Source organism: Phalacrocorax carbo, chromosome 3 (assembly GCF_963921805.1).
Source record: "Phalacrocorax carbo chromosome 3, bPhaCar2.1, whole genome shotgun sequence".
NCBI lineage: Eukaryota > Metazoa > Chordata > Aves > Suliformes > Phalacrocoracidae > Phalacrocorax > Phalacrocorax carbo.
The window spans coordinates 51,114,451-51,142,291 of record NC_087515.1 but is presented as its reverse complement, the minus strand read 5'-3'; the positions used below and the strand labels follow the sequence as shown (position 1 = coordinate 51,142,291).

Genomic DNA, 27,841 nt, shown 5'->3' with positions numbered 1-27,841 from the left:
CCTTAAGTTAGAGTCTCAAAGTAAGAAATTTCCACTTTAGAAATACAAAAAAATGCTGATGTTACAAACAGTCCATTTATTGGGTCTTAAACTACGTACACAATTGAAATAATAATTTTGGCACTACGCTATACAGTGGTTACATCTGTGTGCTGACACTCATTAAATACTGCACCAGGAACACTGCTGTGCTTTGAAGTTTGGAATGAGTCACACACTCAGCAGGTAGATCACTCGAAATGTATCAGTGCTCCCGTAGGGTTGCATGAAAGTTGAAACACACACCAGTTTATGAGTTATTTCAATGTACCTCACATTCTATGAACTTCTCACACTAGAGTATGTGATGTCAGCATTTAGAGATGGCCACAAGTGTTGCATTAAAATCTGAGTGAGACACAGTAATAATGAGATACAAGAAAACCAAACAAAACCTCTGCCTTTCAGACGTGAAGAGATATTCTGTTAAAGAAAATAATTTAAAAAACTAATAATGGCATTTGATTTGATACAAAAGCCAGAACAACTACCGTATTAACATCTAAGTATGAATCTTTACAAATTAATCTCACAATGGTGTTATGTAAAAGGTTGCAAACTGTACAATGTTTTGTCAATGCAGTGCCTCTACAATTTATACAGTCTTTTACAACTATGTAACACATATTAAACATGTTGTTAAATACCCAATAGATACCAGTCTCTGAACAAAGCTACAGGCAAAAAAATACAGAGCTTCCACAATCTTCGAACAAGACATGCTTGCTCAGACAGTGACAATCTTTATGAGAATATGCTGTTAAAAACAGTCAGCCTTTTCACACTGTGCACACATTTCATTCTGTGAATTCAACCATCACTTGATAGTCCATAATTTCATATCTATGGGCTCTAATTATGTGGAAACACCCATAGTCTTTCACCCTTAAAAAGATGCAGATAATCATAGATTTTTATTCCACACATGGTCAAGCTATCTATGAAGACCTGGCCAGGCAGTAAGAGCTTTCACTCCCCACGTTTTGTCCTGCCACCATCTATACTGCACAGAGAAGATCAGCTATTTACATTTTGACAAGGAAGATACAAAAAGGCAATCCTGCCCTGAGGTGGACTGAATGATACAGAGCCCGTCACCTGACGGGTGCTCAAATCCAAGTAGCGAAAAATAAACTCTGAGAAAGATAGGCTCCTGGTATCGTACGTTGACTAGGTAAGAAGTTGCATCAACAGAATTGGAGAGTTTCACCAACAATATTCTGGTCTGCAGCACTCTGGTTCTGCACATCTTTGACATCAGAAACAGCTGGGAAGAAGGGTCAGAAAATGAGGATAAGAAATGTGCAGTGTAAGTCACTGTGTGCAAGAAAGCAGAAACAAGACTGATGTGTAATGCAGGCCAATGACAAGGGTCTTGCAATAAACTTATGACCAGGCCCTGCAAGCACAGTTAGGAGGCTGTGGGGCTCCCACAGCTGCTCCCTGGGGAGGTGAAATTCTTTTTGAATAGAACCAGGTCTTTATGTTTCTATTTAAAAGTGGCTTTGATTAGGCATCAGGATTTCCAAAGTTTTCTAGATAATAAATTTCTTTTGAGTTTCCTTTATTTCGCAGAAAGGTTCCTACATCCTCATTTTTCCAGGAGAAACCTGAAAAGACAGAAAGAATGAATTAAAACCAAGAATTCAAACCAAGATTACTGCCTTATGCTATTACCACAGAACAAAATGAAATTATAAACTAACACTTCTCTTAGAATACAGTCACAAAACGTCACAATATCTTAAAGATCAGAATCCTGTAGCATAACAAAGAGAAACTGCAGGAATGGATTCACTCTTTGGGGATGTGTGAAGAGAGCCGGTAGCAAAGCCACAATGTAGAAGAGGAAACAGTTTTGTGGCAGTTATTCCCCATGGTGAGGTGTAGACGATATACTGGACTGGGTGGTAGGCTAAAGTCCTCAGAGGCATCAGAAGTACAAAGCAGCAAGCACCTTGCCTTCAGTGAAACTACCAGGCATTTAAAAGGCAGCCAACTGGCAGAAAATGGAGAAAAGGAACGTCAATATTCAAGAAAACAAGCACGAGTCTCTTGGCAAAACACTAGCACAATACGGGGACACACAAAAAGATGGACAATTAATGACCAAAATAAATCAGATCCTGACCAGGCCACTGGAGGTACAAGGGTCTTAATTCTCCCTGTGTTTTAGGGATTCCTCCCTACCCCGTGCTAGACTGGAGAGCTAGAGTAGATTTTGTAAGATTGATACTTCTGTCAATTTCTATCAAAACAAATAATCTTACCCACCTATGCATAATAGCATGGCGAAACCAAGAGGTCAGTAAGCACTAGTAGCTGGTCATCCGTGAACTGCTGTTTATGCTCCTGCCAGTTGTCATGATGGGTCCTCCGGAAATTTGACAGCGTTTTTTTCACAGTCATCTGCGTAGCAGACAATCAGTATTGATCTGTATCAGTTATGGATTTAAGCTCCACGACAAAACAAACGTTGACTACAAGAAAAATAACTGCTGAGTAGAGCAACGTGTTTGAGCAGTTACAAAGGTTAGAAGGGCTCTGGGGAATTCAGCCCAGTTCCCCAGTATTTTAATTCTGATCAGTGTCATGACTCCAACATCCTTATGAAAAGGATTCTTTGACATCTAATTTTGAGTTTGGAAAAAAATAATAGACTCTTATAAAGTATCAGTCAAATGCTTTTCTCCTCCTCTTTTTCCTCTGGTATTTCAAATGAATGGTTTGGGTCTCAAAACATGAAAAAGAGTTGATGAATCACATAAGGCGTGCAGAAGAAACAAATCAGAGCAAAACTCTTGTTATTAAATAAAGATTTGTTAATTTAATAATAAAGTCCAATCAGTTCAGTTTCTTGACTCAGGAAAGTACACCATAGCAAAACTTGTGAAATCTAAGGATGCTTGCTAAGCTTGCTACTCTGGTTAAAACAGCGAAAGTCAACAAAACCGAACAGACAGGGCAAAAGAATAGAGTTAAAGGTAACTATTGAATTAAAAACTTGTTTCTAGGGCTGCTTATAAAACCTTGTTTTAAACATTTCAGAGTGATTTTTTTTGTTCAGGTCGATATTTCCTAGAATGGCATGCACAAAAGTGACATTTTTAATTAAGAAAAAGACTATTTCCTCATTATATAGTTCTTGCAGCTTTCAGTTTATGCTTTAAATTTGAAAGCAAGAACAGAACTACCACAAAAAAACTACTTCAAATGCAGTCCATGAGTTAAAATATATTTAGAACCATTTAATAAAAAGCAGCAGAAACTAAATGTCTCAATAGGTTCTTATTTTTTTGTTGGAAAGGGGGACTAAGAATGAGTCAAGCGTATTTTAGATGTGCTATATTGAATAGAAAAATGATGTATTTTTACCTCAATTGGCTGAGGATCATTAAGATGGGCACTGAGATCCATCAAGAGCTGCGGCATCCAGGTGGGTACATCGTACGGACTTGACAAAATACACGCGCTAAGTCCTAGTACACCAGCATGGCGTTTAACCAAGTCTGCAATGGCAGGATATTAATTGACATTTGGCAAGGTGCAACCATCTTGTCAAAGATACTCCTCAATGACACGGCCAAACTTCAAACAGGTTATCAGTGAGAATAAGGCTATTTTTAACTGATGGGAATGACTGAAGAGAGCCTATATATTAAATAGAGGTGATCCAATTAGAGTAACATACTGAGACTAATATTGAGTGAGTTTTGACCCTGAATTAAAAAACCCCAACCAACCCTGCCACAGTAGAGAGATCTCTAGCTTCCACAGAACACCAGATAGTTCTACAGACCATATAGTCAAATAAATTCACACAAGTCTATGGAACTCCAGCTTGCTTCTGCTTTCTTAGAATCATAGATTCATTCTATGATTCTACCTTTCATTTCTAATGGAAGAATGTGTAAAAAAATTCTGCAACTGCTGTATACTTTACAAACGTTTCAAAAGAGCTTCCTTCTCTCAAAGGATCTTTCTCTCTACTCAGTAAACAGCTCATGAACTGCATCTCCACTGTTCCCTATTTCTGTGTTCAGAGTGTTTTCTCAAATACCAGAACTATGTGACAATATGGAAACCCAGCCCTTCCGGGTCACATGAATGTGTCTCAGATGCACCAGATGTTTGGTCAGAAGACAAAGCCCCTAACTAAGGGTTGTTTTATTTTTTATTCTGGGTGGGTTTTTTGGGGGGTTGGGTTGGTTTTGGTGTGGGTTTTTTTTATGTGTGGGGTTTTGTTTGTTGTTTTTTTTTTTAAGAATAAAACTGTGAAGGTGAGTAAGGAGGGAAATTATGTTGTGGCAGGTAAGGAAGTTTATTTAGTGAGGAAATAGCTATCTTTCATCATCTGTGTTCTTACCTATGTGAACTGAGCACATGGGGAATGGAGAAATCTCTTTAGTGTTAATTCTGGTAAAGTAATGAATTAGTTTAATGTAAGAATACATCATAAAAAAGATTGTGTGCTTTTTTTAGTGGTAGTGTGTTTTTATTCATTATGCTGCAAATCAAATTCTGGAAACACTTAACAAGGATTAGGATCTGCACTATGTACACAGAAACAGACAATAAGGTACATAAGGACAAGTGATTTGCTGTTTTGGTTTATGAATACTTAGCAAGGAAAAACATTTGCATGGGCACCAGGCCTTATATTTCTCTCGGTATACAATAATTTTCTAAATACTGCTTAACCACAGGACAAATCCTATTCCATCTGGAGTGTCTGAGAACTTTGAACTGCAGCACAAAATATTTATTTCTTCCTAACCTGCTGTCGACACGCATGGTTTTAGTATCTGAAGCAATTTTCTTACCACCGGAAGGAATTGTATCCACCACTGAACCCAGGTCTCGCTTTCGTTTTTTCGGTAACCTCATCTTGCACAGCAGCTCAAAATGGGTCTGCATGGGACCATCCATAGTGAGAAAATTGCACTGTAGCAGACCACTTAGGGTAGTAGCAGCCATTTCTCTCACCTATGAGGAGAGATAGTACATACCACATTTACTGAGTGCACAAGTACAGGAAGAAGCAGGTATTGATGCCGTTACTATCCTTTTACACACATCCAGCGAGGCCAAGTTACCAAACTCTGCCCACGAAAAGTATTTAAGATGTCATCCCATAGATCATAAACTACTACTAGTTCACTGTATGGCTTTTGACAAATTAATCAACATAGTTCTATTGTAATATAGAACAGAACTATGAATTTATGTCACAATTTGTCACAGTGACTTGAGCAAATAATATAATTAAACTCCATTGCCAAGACATATATTATAGACTGGATTAGCTTTAGAAAGTTTCAAAACAGACTTTGAATAAGAACAAGGTGCTCCACCCCAAACAATCAACCTGCTTTACAAAATTTGGAATAGTTCCTCTCTTAACATTAGTTTTACCAAGCATAAAAAGAGTATACTTGATTCAAAAGCATTTAGTTTTCTCCCTCAAATGTACACGGAGACAGAATTGACAAGGGCAGAAAAGCCTTTCCAAGAGAAGGTAGAAGGTTTGTTCATGAGACAAAGCTGATTCTGTTCTACCCGAACACAAGAATGAGAGGTACAACAGACACTGGATTAATAAGCCATGACAACTAACTTCAGTGGTTTCTGATCAACAATTCAGTTCTGTAATGCTCCAGCATTATTTACTTTTTTATCCCAAGTACCAGTTCTTTTCACTACATAAATAAAAAACAGAATTCCAGGGTGGAAAAATACTCTCTTCGGTAACACAGAAACCCAAAAGAATAAAACTAAATTTTAATCTAATTGCCAAACAATTCAAAATACAGATCTCCTTTCCCAGTCCTTTTTAAAAGAGCCACAACACATCGTTAGTGGGTTACAAGTAGAGACAACTCAATCACTTAAAAGCAAGTATAACCAATCAGTTTTACCAATCTTCCCAAACCATGAAGTTATAGGACTGTAAGATGACATTTAAATTGGAGCCCCTCTGAAACTCACTTCCACCTTCAATAACTGCAGGCTGACAAAAACCTCCCAACACTTACAAACTTGAAAATCCAAATCAACCTGTTGCAGTGCTGACGGCACTCACCGGATTTTTTGGTAAGTACATACTGTTACACGTAACTGTAAACAGAATGTTTGTCTGTCTGGAGTACAAACACCCACCAACGCTCTGAATCCAATGCAATGGATTATAATAAATTACATCCTTGAACATAATGTTCTGAACCTCCACAAAACAATAAGTATAGCTGCAAGTGCTGCAGTAATTCAACACAGTAAGTTAACAATAGGCTCTTGAGACTTCGCTTCATTCCATTTAAATTTCTCCAACTTATTATTCAAACGTGATCTACTTTAACAGCATAAAGTACAATGTGAAAGTCTGCCAGTATTGTTTATCAGCAATTTGTGAGTCTCTTAAGAACTAAGCTATTAAATGAAACTTGATGTGCTAATGCAAGGCCCAGAATAGAAAAACGCTTGGCTGTAAAGTGAGCAAGCTCCCAAGTGAACTGTACTCATTTACATCACTATTCCCTGTATTAAATCCACTTTCATTTCTAAATTAATAATCTAACTAAAAGGAACACTTTGCTGCAAGGAGCAAAGCCTTTAAAACCATACATTAACAAGCTAATTGTTCATCACAACATCTGACACTACATAATTTACAGATCATCGTACTCACGCGAACTCTGGAATATAAAAACTGCAGAGGAGTAGCAGAGGAATACTCTTCCAATCAAGTGTGGTTTGGGTTTGGTTTTGTTTTTTTTTTAATCATAATTGACTGACCAAGGTCTACAAAACTCTAACAATATCAGAACAAACCCACTCAAAAGCACAATAAAACCTAAATGCAATGCAAGGGGCTACTCACACAAAGAGAAAATATTCCCATTACTGTAATAATGCAGTGTAATATGAAAAATGTTTATCAAGACATGAATACTATGTATTCAGTACTCTGATTTATGAAAACATAAACATATGAAGCACCTACCCAGATAGCTTCCTAGATCAAAATATGGCTGAGAAAACTGTAAGAAAGATGCTTTACAGATTAGCTAGGCTGTCACTTTAACCATAATTCCAAGCTGAATACAGTCATTTTCACTTTTCCTCTATTTTTGACTGAGTAAATAGAATTATTTAGCTCAAAACTTGCTTTCCCGGACTCAAATCATTCCTGCAGCTCTCTCCAACTGCCTATATGACACGAAAACTAGACGCAATATTCAATGGTGGTTATACTGCTGCAGGGCCACACCAGCTCTTACGTTCATAGGACACCATCAGCGCCATGACTCCTCTGACTTTCAGAAGGAGAATTTCCCATAATACCATTTAAGTAGAGAGAGCATTCTTCAGTTGTAGAGACCTATGCTTAAAGCTGGATACATGAAGTTTGTGTTCGATAGAAGACAGACTGTCCTGTGACCCACGTTCACTTTGTATTGCAGTTGCATTGCTATCCGACATTCAGCATGGTCATCTGACATGGTCACTTGCCAAAGTTTGTTGCAATGACTTTATGAAATCATCAGGACGTTTGAGAATTCTAGCAATATTAGAAGTGTAAACTGAATATTAAAGAATAGGAGCAGTATCATTTGGTCTGGCACCTTTGTATCAAAATAAGAAAAAAAAATTTAATGAAATGTATCTTCTAAATCCAAGATCCAAAATGTCAGTTCCACATGGTAAAGACACCAAATACTAGTTAAAGCTAGGCATTCTACTGAGAGCAGACTCATCTTAAAAATCCAGCATTAAAAAAATACATAAGAACTACACTGCAAGATACTGCATCTTGCCAATTATTATCAAGAGAGGACAAGATCACTTTTCAAAGCAAAAGTGTCCACGTTAACACGATTGTAAGTGGTTATGAACACAGGTAAGTTTTTCCTGGAGTTGCATCTCTGCAGTGCAGAAGAATAATTTTTGTATCTTTTATACAGCCAGATAAATTGTATGAGGGTGAATTCAAAGTGCCATGAGATCATCACGTAGGTGTTCTGACTGGTGTGGTTAACAACCCTTCGTGGATTGCCAGCTTTTGCTTTCTAGCTTGCTATAGCAAATATTGACGTGAAAAAGGAGAGCCCTCATCTGAAGACTGAAATTGGCACGGTTGGGCAAGTAGTTTAAGTGCTGTTCCTTAAGTATTACACAGGCTTGTAAAGATAGTAATGTCAAACCTTTTAAGCCAGAAATTTTAACTTGCATATTCAAATTATTTCCAATTCACTGTTCACAAAAGCAAGCTTCACATCTCAGGTATAACTACTGGTTTAAATGTAGCTTAAGGAAGACCTAAGCCAGGATGTTTGTTTTCTTGGCAGAAGGGTATCACACTTCAGAATCTTCTCTTTCTTCTAGAGCAAAAAAACCCACCCAAGCACTAAAAGAAGGATTTCTTTGGTATTTGCCGACAGCACCCAAAACAGTGAAAATGATGGCGCAGGGTAAATGGAACAGACTGGAGGTTAACACTAAAGATCCTTCACTGTGCTTGAACGTGATCAAACATACTTAAACTCATATCATTTAATACAAGCCTTCAGTTCTGTAAATGAGTGATACAGAATAAAATACGTAGTAATTTTCCCCCAGCTTTTGGAAGCCTGTCAGACAAGACTTGATGATGCACACCAGGCACCCCTTTTGTGTGGCTGGTTTTTCTTTTGTTCCTGCGAGCAAGCTTATGATCCTGATGTCGCTTCGAAGACCATACTGTGCATTCACACCTACATCTTCAACTGTACACATGTACCACAGCCAAGATTTTGGATTTTATCTCCTTCCATTTGTATATACTGAAGTATCATGAGCTCAAGAGATGTACAAAAACTTGTCAGACATGTAAACTTACCTTTTGAATCATGTAACACCACATCTGCTAGACAAATTCTGTCCTATTATGCATGCATCTTTCACAAAACTAAGGAAAATTTACTTATAACTAAAGAAATACTTCCTTAGTGATGTATAAAAAATTAGTTGTCATTAATAAAAGCTGATATGATTAAATGGGAAACAGATCTACGGATTCTTTAATAGTGGTTTTATACAGTTTTCACATAAGAAGGCATTTCACCTTATTGGAAGTTGAATTTTCTACCAACATCCATGCTCATGTTTTTAGTAAAATTATAATATCCCATATTTCAGCTGTATTTAAACCAAGAATGAAACAAAGCAATGTTCCATTCTGTTGAAAAAGTAGGAACAATGGAACTTAAAAAAAAAATCACTAGTGAAGTATTTGCTGAATAGCTGTTTTCCTGGAACAGAATATTAAAAGAAAAAAATGGAATATGAAGGAAATAAATCCTATAAAGCTAGTTATATTTTCAAAATAAGAAGAATGCTAAGCTAGAAATACTTTTTCATAAAGCTTTTTCATAAAACTTGACAAAGGCAAGAAACTAGTCATGTGAAACAAAGCATTCAGAAAAGGTATTACTTGCCTCAAGCTGCTCATCTTCCAGGAGTTTTATAACCAGCCATCTAATGTCATTGACCGCTTCTTCATTGTTGAGAAAGATAAAGAGATTGTAGAACACCATGGTCTGGAGGTAGGTTAATATGGTATACCTAGCATGCCAAGAATTGCTTGTTGCTGTCTGCAAGGGAAAATAAATAATCAGGATGAGAAAGGAAGAATAGGAAGGAAAGCAGCTACCAGAAGTAAAGCTAACAACATTTAAGAAAAAGCTTTTGGGGACAGTTGCAAACAACTTCCCTTATTCATATATTTTGTTTCATATACTCTTCAACCTCCAAAGCACACACTTATTATTTAAATAATTATTTATTACAGGCTTTACTTCCAAAGAATACTGTTATTTAACAGAGACAGTAGTAGGTATTTGTTAAATAATTACGTAAAAGACAAAGTAGGCAAGTTTCTCCCTTTTATTTCCAACATCAGTTGTAAAACAGATCTAAATGAACAGAAATTTTGTTCTGCTTGAGAATATATGTGTTTTATACAGTGGATTTGGAAAACTAAGTTTTTTCAAGGTCCTCCACGTTCATCTCCACGTGGTTATGGAAGTCCAAATTATTGACAGCATCAGGCATGGGTGAAGCCTGGCTTGCAACACTGCAGTTGCTATTTTGGCCATGTATACAGCTTACACCAATATTCTGCAACAGGCAATTTTACTACTGCAGATCAGTCTTGAATGACTAGAGGGAAAAAAAAAAAAGTATTTCTTGCATGATAAACTGTATATAGAATGAACCATTCAATTCAAGAGTGCATTTCTGGTTTGTTTTTTTTTTTCCAGAAAGCTGCAGCCATTGACAAATATGCTGTAAAACTACAAAAAAGCAGAGATTCAAGGGCAGTTCTTTATACAACAACTCACTTTGAAACTGTGTTTTGAATTATTAAGATCATGAGGAGATGTTTGGCTTAAACTGATACACTGAACTAAATTTTAGGTTATTGAAATACTATTCAATTTCTTACCAAGATACAAGTTGCTTAAATGTTTCAAAGTAGGAAACAAAACAAAATACCCTTACTCTAAGAATGTTTTAAAACACTTCTAATAAACTCTTTCCTTTCACCTCTAAGAAAATCAGCATTTGATTCTGTTTAAATCACAATTATTGCATAAAGTAAAATAAAAAACCCCCAGAGTGCATCAGGTAACAAGAAGCTTTAAGCTATTTAGACCTTACTCACTTGTTTTAGCACCTGAAGTACCAAAGGCACTTGCTGAGGATACAGCAAACCCTGAGACATTAACGACAGACACATCTTAGCATCTCTTTTGAGCTCATCATAGCTATTGTCATTTTCTACCGGTGCAATCTGTAGAACAAGATCGGGGGGGGGGGGGGATGGCTAATGTTAGTAAATAAACATTGCTAACAGCAAAATCCTGAAACTTTCCAGTTTCATCTCATGAAAGGAAAGTTATCTAGGAAAAAGACAATCAATATAATGCTGAAAGATTAAGTTAACTAGGAAAAGCAAGTAATATAATGTTAAAATATTCTCAGCAATAAGCTGTGGAAAAAATTGGAATGAATCATGAGATTTTTGTTCCTTGCACTATATATTATCTAAACATCATGGCTATGTTATCTAAACATTATCTACACAGTATGGCTAGTCTGAAGCTCCTAAGGTGGATTAAATGGGTGCCATCAAGACTTTGGTTCCCCAGTACAATTCTTTTGGTATCAAATCCAATTAATTTAATATTTTAGATGTAGGCCCAAAACTGAGAGAAAGCTTTATCAGTATTTCACGTTCACCTTCATAGAAGTAAACCTTTATTTTGTGGTCACATACATTAGTGTTAGATCATTGACTGATGTTTGTATAAAAAGACAGACATGCTTTGGAGCATGCAAATATGTATTATTTCAGATATGTAGCACTGAATGACCCAGCTTCATAAAAGAATACAAGGATTAGAGGGGCCAGGAAAAACAAGAGAAGTACAACCATTGAGAAAGAATTGTTTAATCATGGAACAAAAGAAAACAACTAAAGATAAGTATCAGAACAGAAACAACATACACACATTGATGAATTTAACACTTTTTACTCCCAAATTACACATGTACAGGGCATTCACCTACAAGTCATTATTGTCAGGAGACCATTTAACAGGCTAGATTACCAGCTGTAAACATACATAAGCATAAAAACACCCCTTTTGGGCCTCCTCAGTACGCATGGTTTTTATTACCATTATTGGTTTTCTTTTTATGTAAAAAGTCCCTTATAACTTTGCTTTATATATAGAAGCCCTTTTTAATAAAACATAACTAATAAAGCAACAATTAAAGCACATACCTTGAAAAATAAGGGTAGGAGCTGGAGTTGCTCTGTGACAGCTGTAGAGAAGGACCGTCCTGCGCTTGCCATCAACCACTTCAGAACTGTTTATATAAAGAGAAACAGTCACTGATTAAGAAGATAAAAATTAGTAATAATCCCCAAAATAATTATACATCAAATTTATTATTGCAAGATTCGCCTGGGAGAATTTCACACAACAGAGTGGACCCATGTTGGTAGTTTGGCCCTGTAAAAGTGACTTTATAAACCTCAACTCTAAAACAACAGATAACCTCAGATCTGTGCTGTAACAAGGTAAATTGTGTACTGCAACCATATGATTTGCAGACCTCAATCATCATGTCCTAAAATACCCCCATTTCTTAACCTCACTAAATATAACTCACTAGTTTTCAAGAGTTTAATGCCCTGAGTACGCTCATCTTGTTCGCCAACTCCATTCTCTTCCATAACATGATTCTGAATTTCTTCATCTGCTTCCATAAGGGGTTTAAGATTTTCAAGTATCCGGGTAGTAAATTCATGGACACGAGGAGATTTAGTTGCAGCAGTATTTGGCAAGGAAACATCTATCATGAATATGTAGGTCAAAACACTAAAAAAGCAAACAAAGAAAGGAAGAACATAAAATTAACACAACTACTGTCTAGAGAACATAGCTAAAAGTGATCCAAGATCAATTTGTTGAACTTTGGTGTTTGATATTTACCTCTTATATTGCCTCTTATATTCACTTCAAAATTTTTTAAAAACAAATATTCTTCAAATACCTGTTTTGTAGATATTTGAATCAAGCAGGGTTAGACAATCACTAAGCTACAACCTCCTCTCCTCCAAACAGATATGCAAGTAATCTTAAGTCACTAAAAAGCTCTCCAAAGGATCCCCTGGATATTTATGGGCTGTTAGGACTTAGACGCAATAAAGTTGGTTTGTGGTGTTGTGGTTTGTAGGGGGGTGTGTGCGTTTGGTTTTGGGTGGTTTTTTTGTTTTTCGGTTGGGTTTTTTTTGGGGGGTGGGGATGTTTGTTGCGTTTTTTTAAGAGCTTTAGAGATATCATACATAAACAGGCCATATACAATAAAAGACAAAAACAGAGAAGTCATCTGAAGTTTCTGAAGCAAGTCTGTTGACAATAATTTATGTAATTTCCATTACCAGTATTAACGCAGAGAGGTAAGCAGTCACCACTTCAGTGTAATTATTTAGATATATTTAGATATATCAATTATCCAAATAATACAAAGAGAAAAAAACCCCAAGAATTGCAGAAGAGAACACTGACCTTCCTATCCTCTCTCGAACATTTTTGTAAACCTGCGTGAGTTTAGGTTCCAAGTACTTCAGCAGTCTATGCAACAGCTCCGGTACTCTCCATTCTTGCTGTGCAAGGCCACCTTGCAGTACATAAAGTCGGCTAGGAATGAGAACAGCTTATCTTCAGCCAGACGAAATTGTTCCTCCCTTCCCCAGTCCCCTCCAAGCCATGTTTTGGAACGTTTTGTGTGTGTCAATGCATAAAAGTATCTTTGTGTGAATTTCATGCAAAGATGGGTAAAAGTTACAGAATGAAACAACAGTACTGCTGCTACACCAGTTCCAAACCTTCACATTCTGTTAACTAGATTTAATTACATTAAAAAAATAACAGTGAAGAAACTGCCATTGTGTGAGGAAAGCTAATTGGAAAGGAGTGCTTTTGTTCCCTGCTTCTGCAAGCCAGCTGGCACAATATGCTCTCAATACATTTTATCCATGCTTTATTTCCTTCTTTATTCAGCCACAATAAAACAGTTAAAATTAATTTTACCATGCATCTACAAATGATCCTCCTTCACCACTCAGTGGAGATTCCAAAAGCAATTCAAATAACCAGTGCAGTTTCCTAGGGTCTCTGCTCTCCTGAAAATAAACGGGTATCAGAGATATAAACAAACTGGGGATTTTGAAAAAGTAAATAATGTATAAACAAGGAAAGTTTTGACAGAGATTTTCTTTGCATCCCTTGGGTTTATTCTATTAAGCAAGCGCAAAGTTAAATATCTTTTCACAATGAATCTCAATAGGAGGAAAACCCAATGAAACTACACCCAGTTTTCATTATTTGGTAAATACAATGGTAAGAATAGAAGGATTTTTAGCTTCATTTTTGACATAGATGAATAATCATGTCTGAATTTTGCTAATTTGTCAGCCAGAACCCTGGCAATTAACTATACTGAGTTTTGCTGAGTGATTTAAAAGAATTACTGATCCAAGATATTTGTGGCCTGTCATTTACCCTGCTCCTCAGGCACCACAACTCCCAGTCCACCACAGCATAGAGAAATCTTACTGTATGTTAGAAGATAACTTGAGACTCAGTTTTCACAGTATAATGCTAAACTGCACACTTTTAAAGCAAGAATAAATGTGTAATTTGAGTTCAAAAACACCCACAAAAATTGCATGCATAGCAAGCATACACATTAACATCACCCATTAACCTTATACAGCTCTACTAAAATACTTCAAGAAAAATAAGGCTTTATTTCCTTTTTATGTTATATTTCTCTGCAAAGGGCAGAAGAGAACAAAATCTCCAAAAAACTCTGAGATTTTAAATGGATGTTACTTTTATACTGTATTAACAGTTCCCAGTTTTAGCTGATAAAATATGCCCAAATACCCGTGTTTATTATTCTCTTATTCATATATTATTGGTAAAACATGACCATCTAGATATAGCTTTACAAGACTAAGAAGGGGATACTTACACAGGAGGTTGCTATGCACGTGCCCCAATCATTATACGTTTCCACTGTAATGTTGGATAAAGCTGTTCGAAGCAACGGACAGAGAAGTTTCCAGAGTTTTTCCACCTGCTCCGCAAAAAGGCAAAAGACAAGATTTGTCTATTTAAGGACAAAACAATTGTCTAACCTCTGTAAGCCCAAATCCTTCCATCTTTTCACATAATGGAAAAAACAATAATGAATCTGGAAGCAGCTATAGTACAATATTTACATAAGGAAATAAATACAATCAGAGGAACAATTTTAGGACTCATTTCAATTTTGTTTACAAGGTCTTTAGAAATACTGTGGACTACGTATGCACCATTTTCATGGTGATTTAAGTACAATTGTATCAGAGACTGCATACGCTTTGCTTTTGGTAGGACAGCAGTCTTGTACACCCCAAGGGCTTCCCCCCCCAGCTTTTAATTTTTTTTTTTTTAATTAAGGAACTGATTCTCCCAGAATTATTTTTGAGCATAGAAATTAATTTAAAGATAATCTAGACAGCTAGGTCTAGACTAAATAAAGACATAATAGTCCAAGGTGGACATAAGCACTTATTCCAATTGGATATAACAAACCACATCAGCTTTGCTATCTCCCTACCAGCAAACTGTTCTTAGTTTTAATCTCGAAGCATTTTAGTAACACCTAGTATTATATAGGCCCCAAACCAAGCTATAAATTGTGCTCAAGGTTTGGCGATGAAGCACTAAGTCTTGCAACACTTTCCAGTCCTTTCTCGGACATAGGCGACACGTTAAAAGCCCTCAACTTCCTCCATTTAATTTGTTTAATAATTCAAGCTTATTCCTTAACTTCCATGAATCACTCAAAAATACTACTTCAGCACCTTCTCAAATGTCCAGTGTTTAGAACCTCTTATTAAGCCAGCTATAATTTCAGCCACACATCTCTGGGTGCTTTCATGGGAGTCTGCCACAAGTTGTTCTAAATGGGGCTGAAGAACTGGCAAGAAGGCATCATCAAAGTTTCTGAAAAGGCCCTGTAAAACAAGATGTGAAAGTGTCTTCAGTAATTACCCGTCTAAACCATTGTCTTTATAAGAAGAGCATAAGATCATGAAGCACTTGAGATTTGAATATGCAGAAAGTGACATTGCTTTGCTTTTGTAACAGAATAATATACAAGTGTCCTACGCACTTTTATATTACTGTAAATAAGATTCCCCAAGTAGTTAATCAGAAGAGAGGAGTAATAGGATTAATCATAGCAGCATACCTTTCAAAAAAAAAGTCAACATTTTGCAACACTGAGATACAAGCCAAGTAGTGGGTGGCTTTTCCACACTTTGATAATTATCTACAAAATGGAAGCAATTTAGTTATTGAACTCCAGTTACCTTGAAGAGGCAAAATCTGCGAGGATTAAATTTGTCTTTTCCTTTCCTGTCTTCTAAAGACAAAAATTTTATTAACTGCTCAACAAATTTGGGATCAGAAAAGTGATCATATATAATTTGTTCAGCCTGTAACAAAAAAAAACAACAAGGATTAGCTGTAAGGTGCTTGGCAGTCGCAGTGATATCCTGATCTTTCCAAGTCCCATTTTTCATTTTAATTCTATTTTTGGCTAAAATCATGCCTCCATTACCCATTTCAACCCTCATTCTATAGGGAATGTTGGGTAATGTTTTGCAAGACTCCTGATTTTTGTTGTCATTAATGATTTTGGATTGTTTTTCCTTTCGCTAGCACAACCCCTACAAAGTAGTCATTCCCACTGTCATCAATTGTTCTAAACTCTGATAAAGATTGGAAAGGGAACAAGAAAGTGCTTATGAATACAATTATTCCATGAAAGCTGGCAGAAGCTGCAATACATTAAAACAATAAAATTTTTCTTGTATGCTAACAAAGTATGAAAATGAAGTAGAAAAATATGATTCAAAATCTCTTGTGGGGATCTAGGTTTCAGAACAGTTATTACTTATTGCTTGTTAAAAACATGATTATATCCACACAGCCATGAAACTCCATAGCTGAGTTCAACTTCCACCTTGGTTTGCAATCAAGCAAAACAAATCTGTTCCCACACATTTTGTGAAACCACTCTCTAAATGCCAAGCAATACTTGGGTTAAAAGAGAGAAGGGAATTTGACCTCCACATTGTCTCCACAGTAACCTGTGGACAATATTAAAAGAGAAAGGGGAAGTAGTATTAAAAAACCCCACAAAACTGAAACATGCCAAAACCCTTACCTCTGTCAGCTCCTCCCTCCTTCGTCCAAGCTTTGGCTGATGCTCAGCTGGAGCATAAACGGTCATAGTTCTGAATATTTTTTAAAAAATGCAGTTAACACATTTCAAAGTAAAATAAAGCTTTTGATAATTTGCTATATTCTGTATATTAAACAGGATTTATCATCAACTCCATAACAGCAAAACTTTTTTTTGTTGTAAATGTTCATTTAAGTCTGGTATTATAAAGGTTTTCATACAGGAAGTAATCCAGAACTATTAGTGACAGAATACTCTGCATATTTTGCAACTATGTAATTTTCAAACATGCATACTTTGTTTTAAAAACAGCAGCTAAATAGCCATATGAAATATATGCCTCTAATATCCACAAAACCAAGAGAGAAGCAGGTAGAAAATAACTAAATAACATCCACACACACATAAAACCCCCCACAACCCACCCGGAAGTGGTAAGACAAGTGAGGAACACAAAGGATGAAATAAATTGGGGGTTTTTTTGTTTCAATTAAAAAAATTAAACCTAACAAACATTATTTAATTTCCCACAGGGTTTTTTCTGCTGACTCTCACAATTCTATGTTAATGCTTAACGATACTCACTGAGGCCAAGTGTAATATCCCCAGTGTGTTTTCTCCACAAAACAACACGACTCCCAAGCTTCCTTAGTCTTTGGTAAGCTCTGACTGTCATAGTGCAGCCACTGGTTATCTGGTCTGTCACCAGCCTGAATACTGGAAGGCTTAGGGTTTCCACCTGGTTGAACAGGAATTCATACTGTATCAAATCTGTTCATTAACAGTCCCAATAAATTTTACTACTTACTTTTAATAAAAGATTCTAAAGAGCTTTTGTGTCTCCCTCCCCTAATTCAAATCTGTAGAGACCCGCCCTAGGAGATTAAAAGTAACACTAACAGGAGAAGATATTCCTTTAGAAATTTATTAATTTATATAAATGTGCATTTGAAATTATATAAAAAAAAAAAGGGAGACATACAAATTATTCCCACAAACTACAAGGCTTTCAGAAAGAAGGACCATATCTCTGAAATTTTAACTCACTAAGTGAATAGCTTAATACACGCTTGCAAGTATAAGACTGTTAAAAAAAAACCAACCCAAAACTGAAAAATGACTGATTATATTATCTATTTTGTTTGTTTAGGAGATTAACAACCAGAGGGAAATGAAGAGCTTGTGATTCTATGTTAAGTTTAGCCAGAAAAATATGCTTTTTAAAAATTTTAGGATACAAGTAAGACATTTCTTACATTAAATAAAACCTACTTATTTCGTAAGGGCAGATGGGCACTTTCTTATGTGTTCTCTTAAGCTGCTTAAGAATACCAGCCACAGCCGAGATGGCCACCTAAAAGAAATAAATGAACATTAATGCATTAATGTATCCGTTCCATACACTCACCTCCAGAAAGGTGGTTCTAATCATCTCGTTATAGACACATTCTAAGCTAGCTACTCAGCGGCCTAAAAAGCTGCTGCAAATTACAGTGAACTTTGTCTCCCCAGTAGCTGATACTTCCCATAAATAAGTAAATCTCACTCATTTCAGGGGATACAGGACACAGCTTAAGTGTGACCTTTATAGCCCACAAAAACCTCCACACTAATCCTTTTCCGGGGGGGGGGGGAAGGAGGCAGCCATTGGTTTCAAGCCTCACTGAGGCGAAGCGCAGAAGGAAAGGTACGAACATTACACGTAGATGGCTCCCTCCAAGTAACAAGCTGCAGATGTCAAAAACAGACGTCTGCAAAAGAAACTCTGCAAAAGTCTGAAGTAAATAAGAATGAATAGGCACATTCCACATTTTCACAGTTCGCAGACTTTACATCATATGTCACAGCTACAGCACTGCCAAGACCATCATCATCTTAGATTAGGAACTTTTGTACACATGCATGGCTGGAAGAGCGAGGAGGGGGACACACCCCAATTTTTGTGCTTTATCACAGCACAACAGCCACAAACATCTGATCTAAAGTTCTAAGGACTTGCAAACCAAAAAGATATAATAATGTTTTTACCTTACGAACTACAATTGCATCATGGTTGAGACACTGCACAAAAAATTTTATGGCACGGACAGGCAGTATCCTATCATCCCTCAGGAGCAGAGACAGAAAACCAATACTTATGTGCTCGAACTTCCAGGGACTAAAGAAAAAAAAAATATTCAGAAGAGACAGTAAGTAGCAGAGTTGCACGTACTGCTTTTGCACAGAAGTTATTATGCAGATTAAGATTACGGAAATATGTTTGGACTAACTTAAGTAATGTTCTATACCACTGCTACAGTCAATGAGCTTAACTGTCATTTAGGGAAACCAATGTTCTGGGAACATGCAAGTGCAATCAAACGTATCCAGTTAATGGTGTCTTTTTGATCTTGGCATTTCAGTGCAAAAGACAGACCTACAGGGGTATTCTTTTAAAGTTTTTGAACATAAGTATTATGCTAACAATTAAAATCTGTTTGGATGTCAGTATTATGCAGACAGAACCAGAGCTTTTTTCCCCACAACAAACAAATATTAAAAAAATAACAGGGAAAACTAATTAATGACAAAGCTAAACTCCAAGATATGATGATACCTTATATTAACAAATTAAACTCCCAAAGAAAATAAATTCAAGCATCATTCATGTCTTTGCCTACAAGACAGTAATGCAAGATTCCCCTATACTGGCCTTTGTCTTCCTGTTTGGGCAAGCAGAAACCACATGCAAATGCACGAGATCTCCACAAATTGTATTCTTGCAGATACCTTTGCAAAAACTCCCAAGCAGCTAGCTGCAATCCACTGTATGCAAGGCTGCTACTGACAAACTGCTTTTGAACAACTAACTCACAGGTGAAAAAAGTACTAAATTCTGGTCATGCTAACTGCGCTGCTTGATGCAACGGATATTTATTCATGTAGCCACCTCCAATCCACCCCAAAAAAATTCTCATGCACAGAATGGGAGACTTACAGATTTCTTTGTTCCACACAGTCCAGCAGCATGTTGACCAAATTTTCATAGTTTCTGAGGGGGAAAAAGATGGAATCATCAACCAGATGTTACTAAGAACCATTTGAAACCAGAATAAAAGTCCCTCAATGAAAGGTGGATGAAGGCAATGCAATAAACAGAGCACAAACTGGGGGGACAGAGAAGAGGAGGAGGAAGGAAGGAAACATGAGTGCAGAGGAAGGAGGCTGCCAAGTCAGGAGAGAAGACACATCACGACCACCCTTGGACATCCTGAACTTGCCAAGCTTAAGATTTAGTTCGGCAATTTCAGATAATTATATTTAATGTACAGTAAATATGTACATTTACTGGTGTTAAGGGAAGAGTAACTTACCGCAGAGCCTCTGCATTCTTTTCTTTCTGTCGCTGAATTCCTAACTGAATTTCTTCTGAGCAAAGACCTGTGAAGTTTGAACTTGGATGTTCTGATTTTTGCAACATAACAGCTATCTGAACACATTTCTCTGGAACCTATTGACAGAGAATGCAAAAATTTAGGACTTAGCAGCAACTTACAGGTTTTTGAGTTTGTTAGTTTCTGTTTTTAAAGGAGAGTTTAGAATCATATGAAGAGTGCAGCATTTCCTGTCCCCATAGATGAGTCCCTGAAGAAGTAGGGAAGACAGCTTTTGTGTTCACACAGTAGAATTATTTCTCCAAGTAAATGTTTTATTCTATTTTAAGATCAAAGTACAAACTTTAGCACTCAGTAAAGTGTAAAAGTTGTCTATAAAATATTTTTATTAACTGGCATTCATTCTTTTAAATAAGTAGCATGCCATTTACCCCGCTGATTAGGCAGTTGTGTAATGAGTGCTGTGTGTTAGCACAGTGTGTGCAACACTACAAATACTGACAATGTTCATTTGATGGCACTGTCCTACCAGCACGCATCTTCACACCTTGCCAGCGTAACCCATCCTAATTAACACTGAAAGGCAACTTAAACTTCCTCTCTGTAACAGCCTTCCTTAGAGGTTAACTAAAAGTTACAAATCCCAACAGTATTACAGGAAGCTCTATTACTTCAGTCTCAGAAATGCACGCCTACATTTCTTTGTAACAGAAATCAGAACGTGATCAACATCAAAACACTACCTCAAATAATACAGGAGTCTCAAGTATTTCTGTAAACAAATGCTCTCATAATCCAAGACATTAACACCAATCAATCTGTCACTTACTGCAAAATCCAATCCAATTGTTTCATACTGCCTATGGATTTTTTCTGCTAGGTCATCAAAAAGTCTAACTATGGATGGTTTTTCTAGGGACATAGCTTTGCTAAGCCCAGAAGAAACGATCGCCGGCCACGTCTGTGCAATACAATCCCAGTCATGAAGATTTGCCAAACACACTCCGCTGTGATTCCCAAGAAGACAATATAAGGCACCCTGCAAAATGAAAGATGTAATTTAAAAAAGATGTAATTCACATCTATCTACACAAGCATGCACCCACACAGAATAAAAGTTAATCTTCACATTACCAAATCATTAAAATGTACTATAAACATTCAGCTACACAGCCTCTCTGTCAAAATACTGAAGATTTTTCACAGAATTGTCTTCATGCTAAAGAACCGTTTTAATGAGACTGGATGCCCTGCTAATTAATTTATCCACAGAATGGCCGACTGATTTCTGAATTACACTATAAAGGAGATTATTTAATTATCAAGTACCACACCTGGCCTTTCTGTGAACTCATTCATGTTTGGGCTGCAGGCAAATCATAATGATGTTAACTAGACACCTGAAATGATGCCGACTGAAGAGGATGTGCGTAACTACTGGACGGGACACAACAAACTGATGAACACTGCAGGTGATAGTGTGAGAAGCTGACAAGAGTTACATGCAGTGAAACAACCACCTGTGAAATCCAGTCACACTTTAAGTGGGAGTTGTGTGAGAAATGGCCAAATTTCACAGGCAATTTGAAGGAAGTCTGGGGGACCTTTTGGAGAGCTGAGTCTTGGAAGAACAAGAGTGCCTAGGTAACCACATCAGTAATATCATATAGGCTACGACTGCCTGGCAGCAGTATCAGGAATACCAAATTCAGGTATGGTAGCAAATGCTGTAAGTGTAGCAAAACTGGGACCCATCAGGAAAAAGTACGTAGCTGGGGCGGGGGGGGTTGTTTATCTGGGTGGAGTCAGGGAGATACAAGGATGGCAGGGAAAAAAAACAAATGAAGAAACAAGAAAAGGTGTAAAATAGGCAGATGAATCACATGCTTTCTGGTAAGTATCATCAGGCAGCTGGAGGAAGGCAATAAGCCACAGCTGTTATTCTGACTGTACAACAAGAGTCCAACTTGCCTCTGTGGCCAGGAGGGTTAAGGGGGCTGCGGAGGAAGGAGGGGAGCATGATGCTTTTGAATACCTGGACAGATAAATTGTATCCTGGCATCACTGTGCCAGCACCATTTCCAGGCCTGACAGCATCAGCAATTACCCACCACTTCATAACAAAACCCACCTGATTTCGTATAACATTTTTGGGTGATCAACTTTTTGTCCAGTTCATGCTCTCTTCTTATACTGCTACAGCTGACAGAACTGCTTAATGAGTTTTACCACCTTGGACTATGGCTTCTCAAATTCCGTTTCATAATTTAAAAATAAGTGTTAACATAAATTTTTGTAATACCTGAACGCACAATGAAATGAGGAACATACATAATCCCAAAACTTCTCGACAACTGATCTCATCCAAGTAATTCCTTACACTAGTCATACATAAGCTATATGCCATAAAAATATCAGCCACACTAATAAGCAAGCAAATCACACTTCACCATTAAAAATTCTCCTATAAAAACACTTTCAAAAGACAGGCACTAAACAAAGTTAATGAGACAGTACTTTAAATTGCTTTTGGGTGACATCTTGCCGGTCTGGACGCAAAAACTCCAAAACCAAGGGAATTATATCTCTGCAGCAAAAATTGTATGTTCCCAGAGCTGTGAAGAATGCTTGCTGAGCTTTACTTCTGACCTGTGGGAAGAAAGACATCACTAGAAAGTCTTCTGAAGCAAAAATATACTATACAGAAATAACATCCTTATCCATTTCAGTTACTTATGCGCAGAATTTGCATGATGTATTTGTGCACAGAAACAAAATTTGTAGAAGGATGTAAATAGCATGCTTCCCCTCACCCTTGCTCACAGTTGTTTACAAAAACCCACTTCTGGTTTCTATCCTTTACGTGAGAACAGCTACAAAGTTAAAGCGAATTCTTTATGTTGCCAAAACCAGTCACTGTGTTTTTAAGATCATTTGAAAAGCAAACAGCTGGAATAACCGATGCAGTTAGCAGAATTCTGAAGAGCCTGTAGACACTGTGGATGATCTGAATTTGTATACACACACAGAGCTCCCATGGGGCAAAGAGTTCAGAATCCAATGATCATCACACTTGTTTTGGGTATTTTTAAGAACTAGGACGCCATCATAGCTACTTCCTAAAAGTAGACTTATTTAATAAAGAAGGGGCTTAAAGCAAAAACTATGCCAAAACCAGCAACGCATGCAAATGAAAGTAAGTAAATACTTCATGTTGCCATGGAAATAAACTGAAAAGCAAAGATGCTGAAAACAACTTGAATAGATCAACAAAAAACTCCATATATTTCAGTGTAAAAAGCATTGTTCCTTACCTGACCATACGAACTTGTGGACAAACACAAAAGATCTCTGATCATCTCCTGGTGGGAAGTTTTATATTCACAGCCTTCCATCGTTAGTGTTCTCAGCTAAATTGCATGGAAAAAACAAAGGACAGATTGTTTTTACATTTCACACATGCAAGAGAAACACTAGTGCAGGGTTATGGCATCTTTTGCTCAATGACAGCATAACAAATCAACTTTTCAAGTAAGGTAGTTGGTGCAGATTTAAGTGAAAGTATTACCTCATGCTGCAACATAACTCTGTCTATCAGCAGAGCTCTGATATGCTGTTTCTTTCCCTGAAGCTGTAAACAAATAACAAATAAAAAATTGGGTTTAGATTTCAGTACTCGTATTAGTAATTTGCATTGACTGAATTCCCTGCGTACTCTTTTGCTTCTAGAAACAGGGAAGTTTCATGTAGAAATTCTTTTTGGCAACCTACCTTGATTTTTTTACCCCAGGAAAGTTTTTTATTTGCCTATCACTCTGTAAGCAAAAGGAAGCTCTGGTCACTCAGTTAAATTTCTCAGTTAACAAGGACCAGAATGGAGCATCATACCAAATCTCAGACTTTGGTCCAAGCTCACATACAAATTAAGGGTTACTACAATTTGGAAATGCTATTTACTCATAAGATTTCCCAATTAAAGTACAAAAGCACTGCAAAACAGCATGCTTACCACAGAATTAGATTTCAAAATTATGAAAACTGATTAGGACAGTAACGAAAATATGACAAAAAAGTTGTCCTGGACATTAGGAACTATTTCCACCCCTCACCTAAGCTTTACAAAGAAAAATCACTGACCCTGTTCTCCATTGATTTTTTCACTAGATTAAAGCTTTTCCATCGTGAATCGAACTCATGCTTGTGAGACCCTTGGAACTGTAAAACATCACTAATAATCTGTAGAAAGAAGAAGATGACAAAGAGTAATTATTTTGCATAACAAATAATTTTGTCATAAGTATTAAAATTATAAGCATACCTTTATTATTAGAAATAAAGACTTGGTATCATCTTCTGAATTATCAAGTATATAGCCTGCAATTAGAAGAAAAATTATTTATTACCAGACAGGAAAAGAGCTTTCAAAATCAACAATAATTTTATTTTACAATGCTTAAATTTAAGAATTATAGCCAAAGTAAATGAAACAAGTTTCTCATCTATAAAACTATACTTAGAAGCACAAACACAGTACTTTTTAGATAGAAGTGGTTAAACTTACGCAGCAATTTCCTTGTAACCCTTGCAATTGTTTCCCGATAATTCTCTCTCGATAAATCTACAAAAAATTGAAACATTTTCTCCTTATTATACAATAGCATAAAAAACACTTTGTAGATAAGGAAACCAGTGGAAAGCCAGAGCAGACTACTCAGAAATGGCACTATGGACTGTAATAAAATTAACTATCTTGTTATATCTACAGACACCACTCTCACAGGGCCTTCTTTTGTTTATCAAGTCAACAGTGTGTTGGTTTCTTTATAGGTACATAACGTTCTTTAACTACCTTGACAGTTAGCTTCATTTCTAACCACAGACCGAAGCAGGTTATTTAGCATATGAAAACTGAGTAACACATTAAGCAGGTTAAAAAAGAATACAGATTTTATGTATCAGGTGATTAAGCCAATAAAAGACTGGGGACTTATTCCCCTTCAATACATGGAGGGGAACAGACATTCCCAAACTAAACAACATGAAACACAGAAGAAAGAAGAATCAATGATACAAGCAGTCTCCTTGAAAAGTTTTCAACCAGAAAAAAATCTTTATTACTGCAAAAGACTGCTAAATAAATGCCCATTCTCTATTACATGTTATATAGCTACAAACTCACTGCTTGCAAGCTAATGGACCAGGTTTTAGAAGTAGTATTAAAGCATCTACACCCACTTAATAGTCCGATCAGTTACCATGTGCTTCAGTTCCTTATTTAAATGGCCCATCTTCACTTGGAAGATGGTGAATACACACGAGGCCTGAAAAAGGCAGTTTTCTTCTAACAGAGGTGTCACAACCTTTAGCAGGTTATGCCTTGATTCCTTCTGTCTCTGAAGTGCAGTCCTTAGGTGATGGGTGTTGCTTCCTGCACCTCTCATCTGTGTGGATGTACATGGGTCCAACCATTCTGACCTGGGGGTTGGACCTGAGCTCCCACTCCTGGCCATATTACAGCAGCAGATTTGTATCTTGTATACCATTGCTGAAGATGAAACAGTGTGTATCAAGAACTTCTGCATTGGCCAAAAAAGCTCATTTAATATAAAGAGAAGAATCAAAATTATGGTCTCAAAAGAGAACCTATTTTTTACAGCAGAAAAAAGAAAAAAGAAAAGAACACAACTAGGATCTACGTACCATATTCAACACCAGTGTACAGTTTTGTCTCTTCCAAAGACACCAGACTTGGGACCCTGCATGAAAACAAACCAAGTATTACCACACATTACAGAAACCATCGGCTAGGTAAGTTTCATCGACATTTAATTCATTTTAACAAGTCAAATTTCATGCCAGTAGCACCAAATATGTATTTTTAAACCAACCATACCTATGGGTCAGACTGTTTGTCAGAGACAAGTACACCATAAGGGCACCACCTTGAACCTAGAATCTTGATTTCTCATTTAACAGAGTCTCATCAGTTAAACTTAACAGAACCAATGAGGTTCTGTTAAACAGTCAGAGATTTGGTCTCGTTGTCAAATCTTTGACCACAATCATCATGGCAAGCATGGCTCCTAGTCGTCTTAGTCTAGGAAGGACAGGTGAATTTGACTGCTGAGGCAGAATCCTTTCCTGACAAGTTAAGCTGATAAAGCTTTTCTAAGTTTGGTCCTTTCTTTTAAAGTAACGTACCCCTAATCTAGAGAAGTCCTACTTATTGCTATATGGAGTTCACTATTAAATAACCCTACCAAAAAATAAAGCCATGTTTCTTCCAGGATTTGGGTCAAACTTACCTATCAAAAATATTTAAAAAGTGAATTCTTAGTCTTTGTGGATTTGCTTTCATGTAACCATGCAAAAAAATATGGGCTCAGATATCATATGCCAACGAATTTAAAAGACATAAATTGGGGGTTTTGTGGTTTTTTTTTGTTTTGTTTTGGTTGTGTGTGTCTGGGTTGTTTTTTTTTAAAACATATCTTACCCCCTAAAACATTAAGGTAGACAAATTCAAGCTTTCAAGGACAAAATAGACCCGTGTATTACATTAAACAAACAGTATCAGCAAGCAATCCCCATAAAAATAATCTTCACAGAGAATCGCATTGACAATACAATCAACACAAAGCTAAGTGAAGCTATGTGAATCTCCTACTATTACAAATGCTAAGTAACACATCAGAAAACACTATAGATTCTATATGTGAGCATGTGCTACAAGATACTAAGATAAACTTTCAGATTTCTGGCAATGACAAACTTCTATCTGTCAAACCAGGAATAAGGGCCCTGTTTCTCCTGTAAATGTGAGCACATTAAAACACGAGTACTACAATTATTGCGCTGATTAGATGAAGGAAAAAACTTGCCACCAAAAATTAGGTAAACTGACTTCACAACCCTTTTAACAGTCACATCTGCACCAACAAAAATAAAACTGAAATGACTTTTTCTTAATTGACTTAGACATCAAGAAGTGAAGTCTTAATTTAATTTTCCTCATTGTATTTCTGGTAGCTTTAGGTTAACTTGAAAATAAGTAATTGCAGAATTCCCACTTCTCCCCTCCCCCAAACCTCTGCACTGGCATAGGTGCTTAAGGTACAACTTGGCCAGTAATAGTGTTTCCACCAAAGTATCCAATGTCAATCCAGTACTTTGGTCCTGAAAAAATAAATTCAGTTTTTATGGTCTCACACATTTGCTCTTTGAGAATCATCTACATGATTGACTTTGAAAGTGTTTGTTACGTATTTCTCCAAGATCATATCTTTCCAGCTGGGAAGATACAGAGAAGGGATATTTCTGCAATTAACATCTGGAAAAAAAGTGTGAACCTTCCCACCTCAAATACTACTTAAAAAAAGAAGGTAACACAAATCCAGCAATCTCAGGCGACTAAACATTAAGCAATTACTTTTTTTTAATAGTATGCTGGCTATGTTAATAGATAAATAAGCTCATAGCAGTAATGTTTTCTACAATATTTGCATGTATTTTTACCCTTGAACAGTTTTCCCTGATATAAATACACAAATTAAGTTCACATAAGGCAATAAGGC

The 27,841-nt window shown here is 36.7% G+C and overlaps 1 protein-coding gene across 1 annotated transcript in view; it reads right to left on the bottom strand.

The window, feature by feature from the left end:
- Positions 1-56: 56 nt before the first annotated feature.
- PSME4 (proteasome activator subunit 4) overlaps positions 57-27,841 on the bottom strand; it is a 67,266-nt gene continuing 39,481 nt past the window's right edge. Inside the window, exons 21-47 of the mRNA XM_064446905.1 lie at positions 25,968-26,023; positions 24,829-24,885; positions 24,586-24,641; positions 24,405-24,503; positions 23,836-23,898; positions 23,582-23,677; positions 22,785-22,916; positions 21,097-21,306; positions 20,247-20,383; positions 19,871-19,924; positions 18,922-19,051; positions 18,166-18,247; positions 17,479-17,632; positions 16,876-16,945; positions 16,016-16,141; positions 15,506-15,658; positions 14,629-14,733; positions 13,683-13,774; positions 13,158-13,289; positions 12,259-12,467; positions 11,867-11,952; positions 10,742-10,870; positions 9,513-9,668; positions 4,863-5,025; positions 3,415-3,548; positions 2,314-2,448; positions 57-1,649 (exon numbers count right to left, since the gene is read on the bottom strand). Of these exons, the coding sequence (XP_064302975.1) occupies positions 2,314-2,448; positions 3,415-3,548; positions 4,863-5,025; positions 9,513-9,668; positions 10,742-10,870; positions 11,867-11,952; positions 12,259-12,467; positions 13,158-13,289; positions 13,683-13,774; positions 14,629-14,733; positions 15,506-15,658; positions 16,016-16,141; positions 16,876-16,945; positions 17,479-17,632; positions 18,166-18,247; positions 18,922-19,051; positions 19,871-19,924; positions 20,247-20,383; positions 21,097-21,306; positions 22,785-22,916; positions 23,582-23,677; positions 23,836-23,898; positions 24,405-24,503; positions 24,586-24,641; positions 24,829-24,885; positions 25,968-26,023 (3,016 nt within the window). The 3' untranslated portion in view covers positions 57-1,649. The remainder of the gene's footprint in view (positions 1,650-2,313; positions 2,449-3,414; positions 3,549-4,862; positions 5,026-9,512; positions 9,669-10,741; positions 10,871-11,866; positions 11,953-12,258; positions 12,468-13,157; positions 13,290-13,682; positions 13,775-14,628; positions 14,734-15,505; positions 15,659-16,015; positions 16,142-16,875; positions 16,946-17,478; positions 17,633-18,165; positions 18,248-18,921; positions 19,052-19,870; positions 19,925-20,246; positions 20,384-21,096; positions 21,307-22,784; positions 22,917-23,581; positions 23,678-23,835; positions 23,899-24,404; positions 24,504-24,585; positions 24,642-24,828; positions 24,886-25,967; positions 26,024-27,841) is intronic.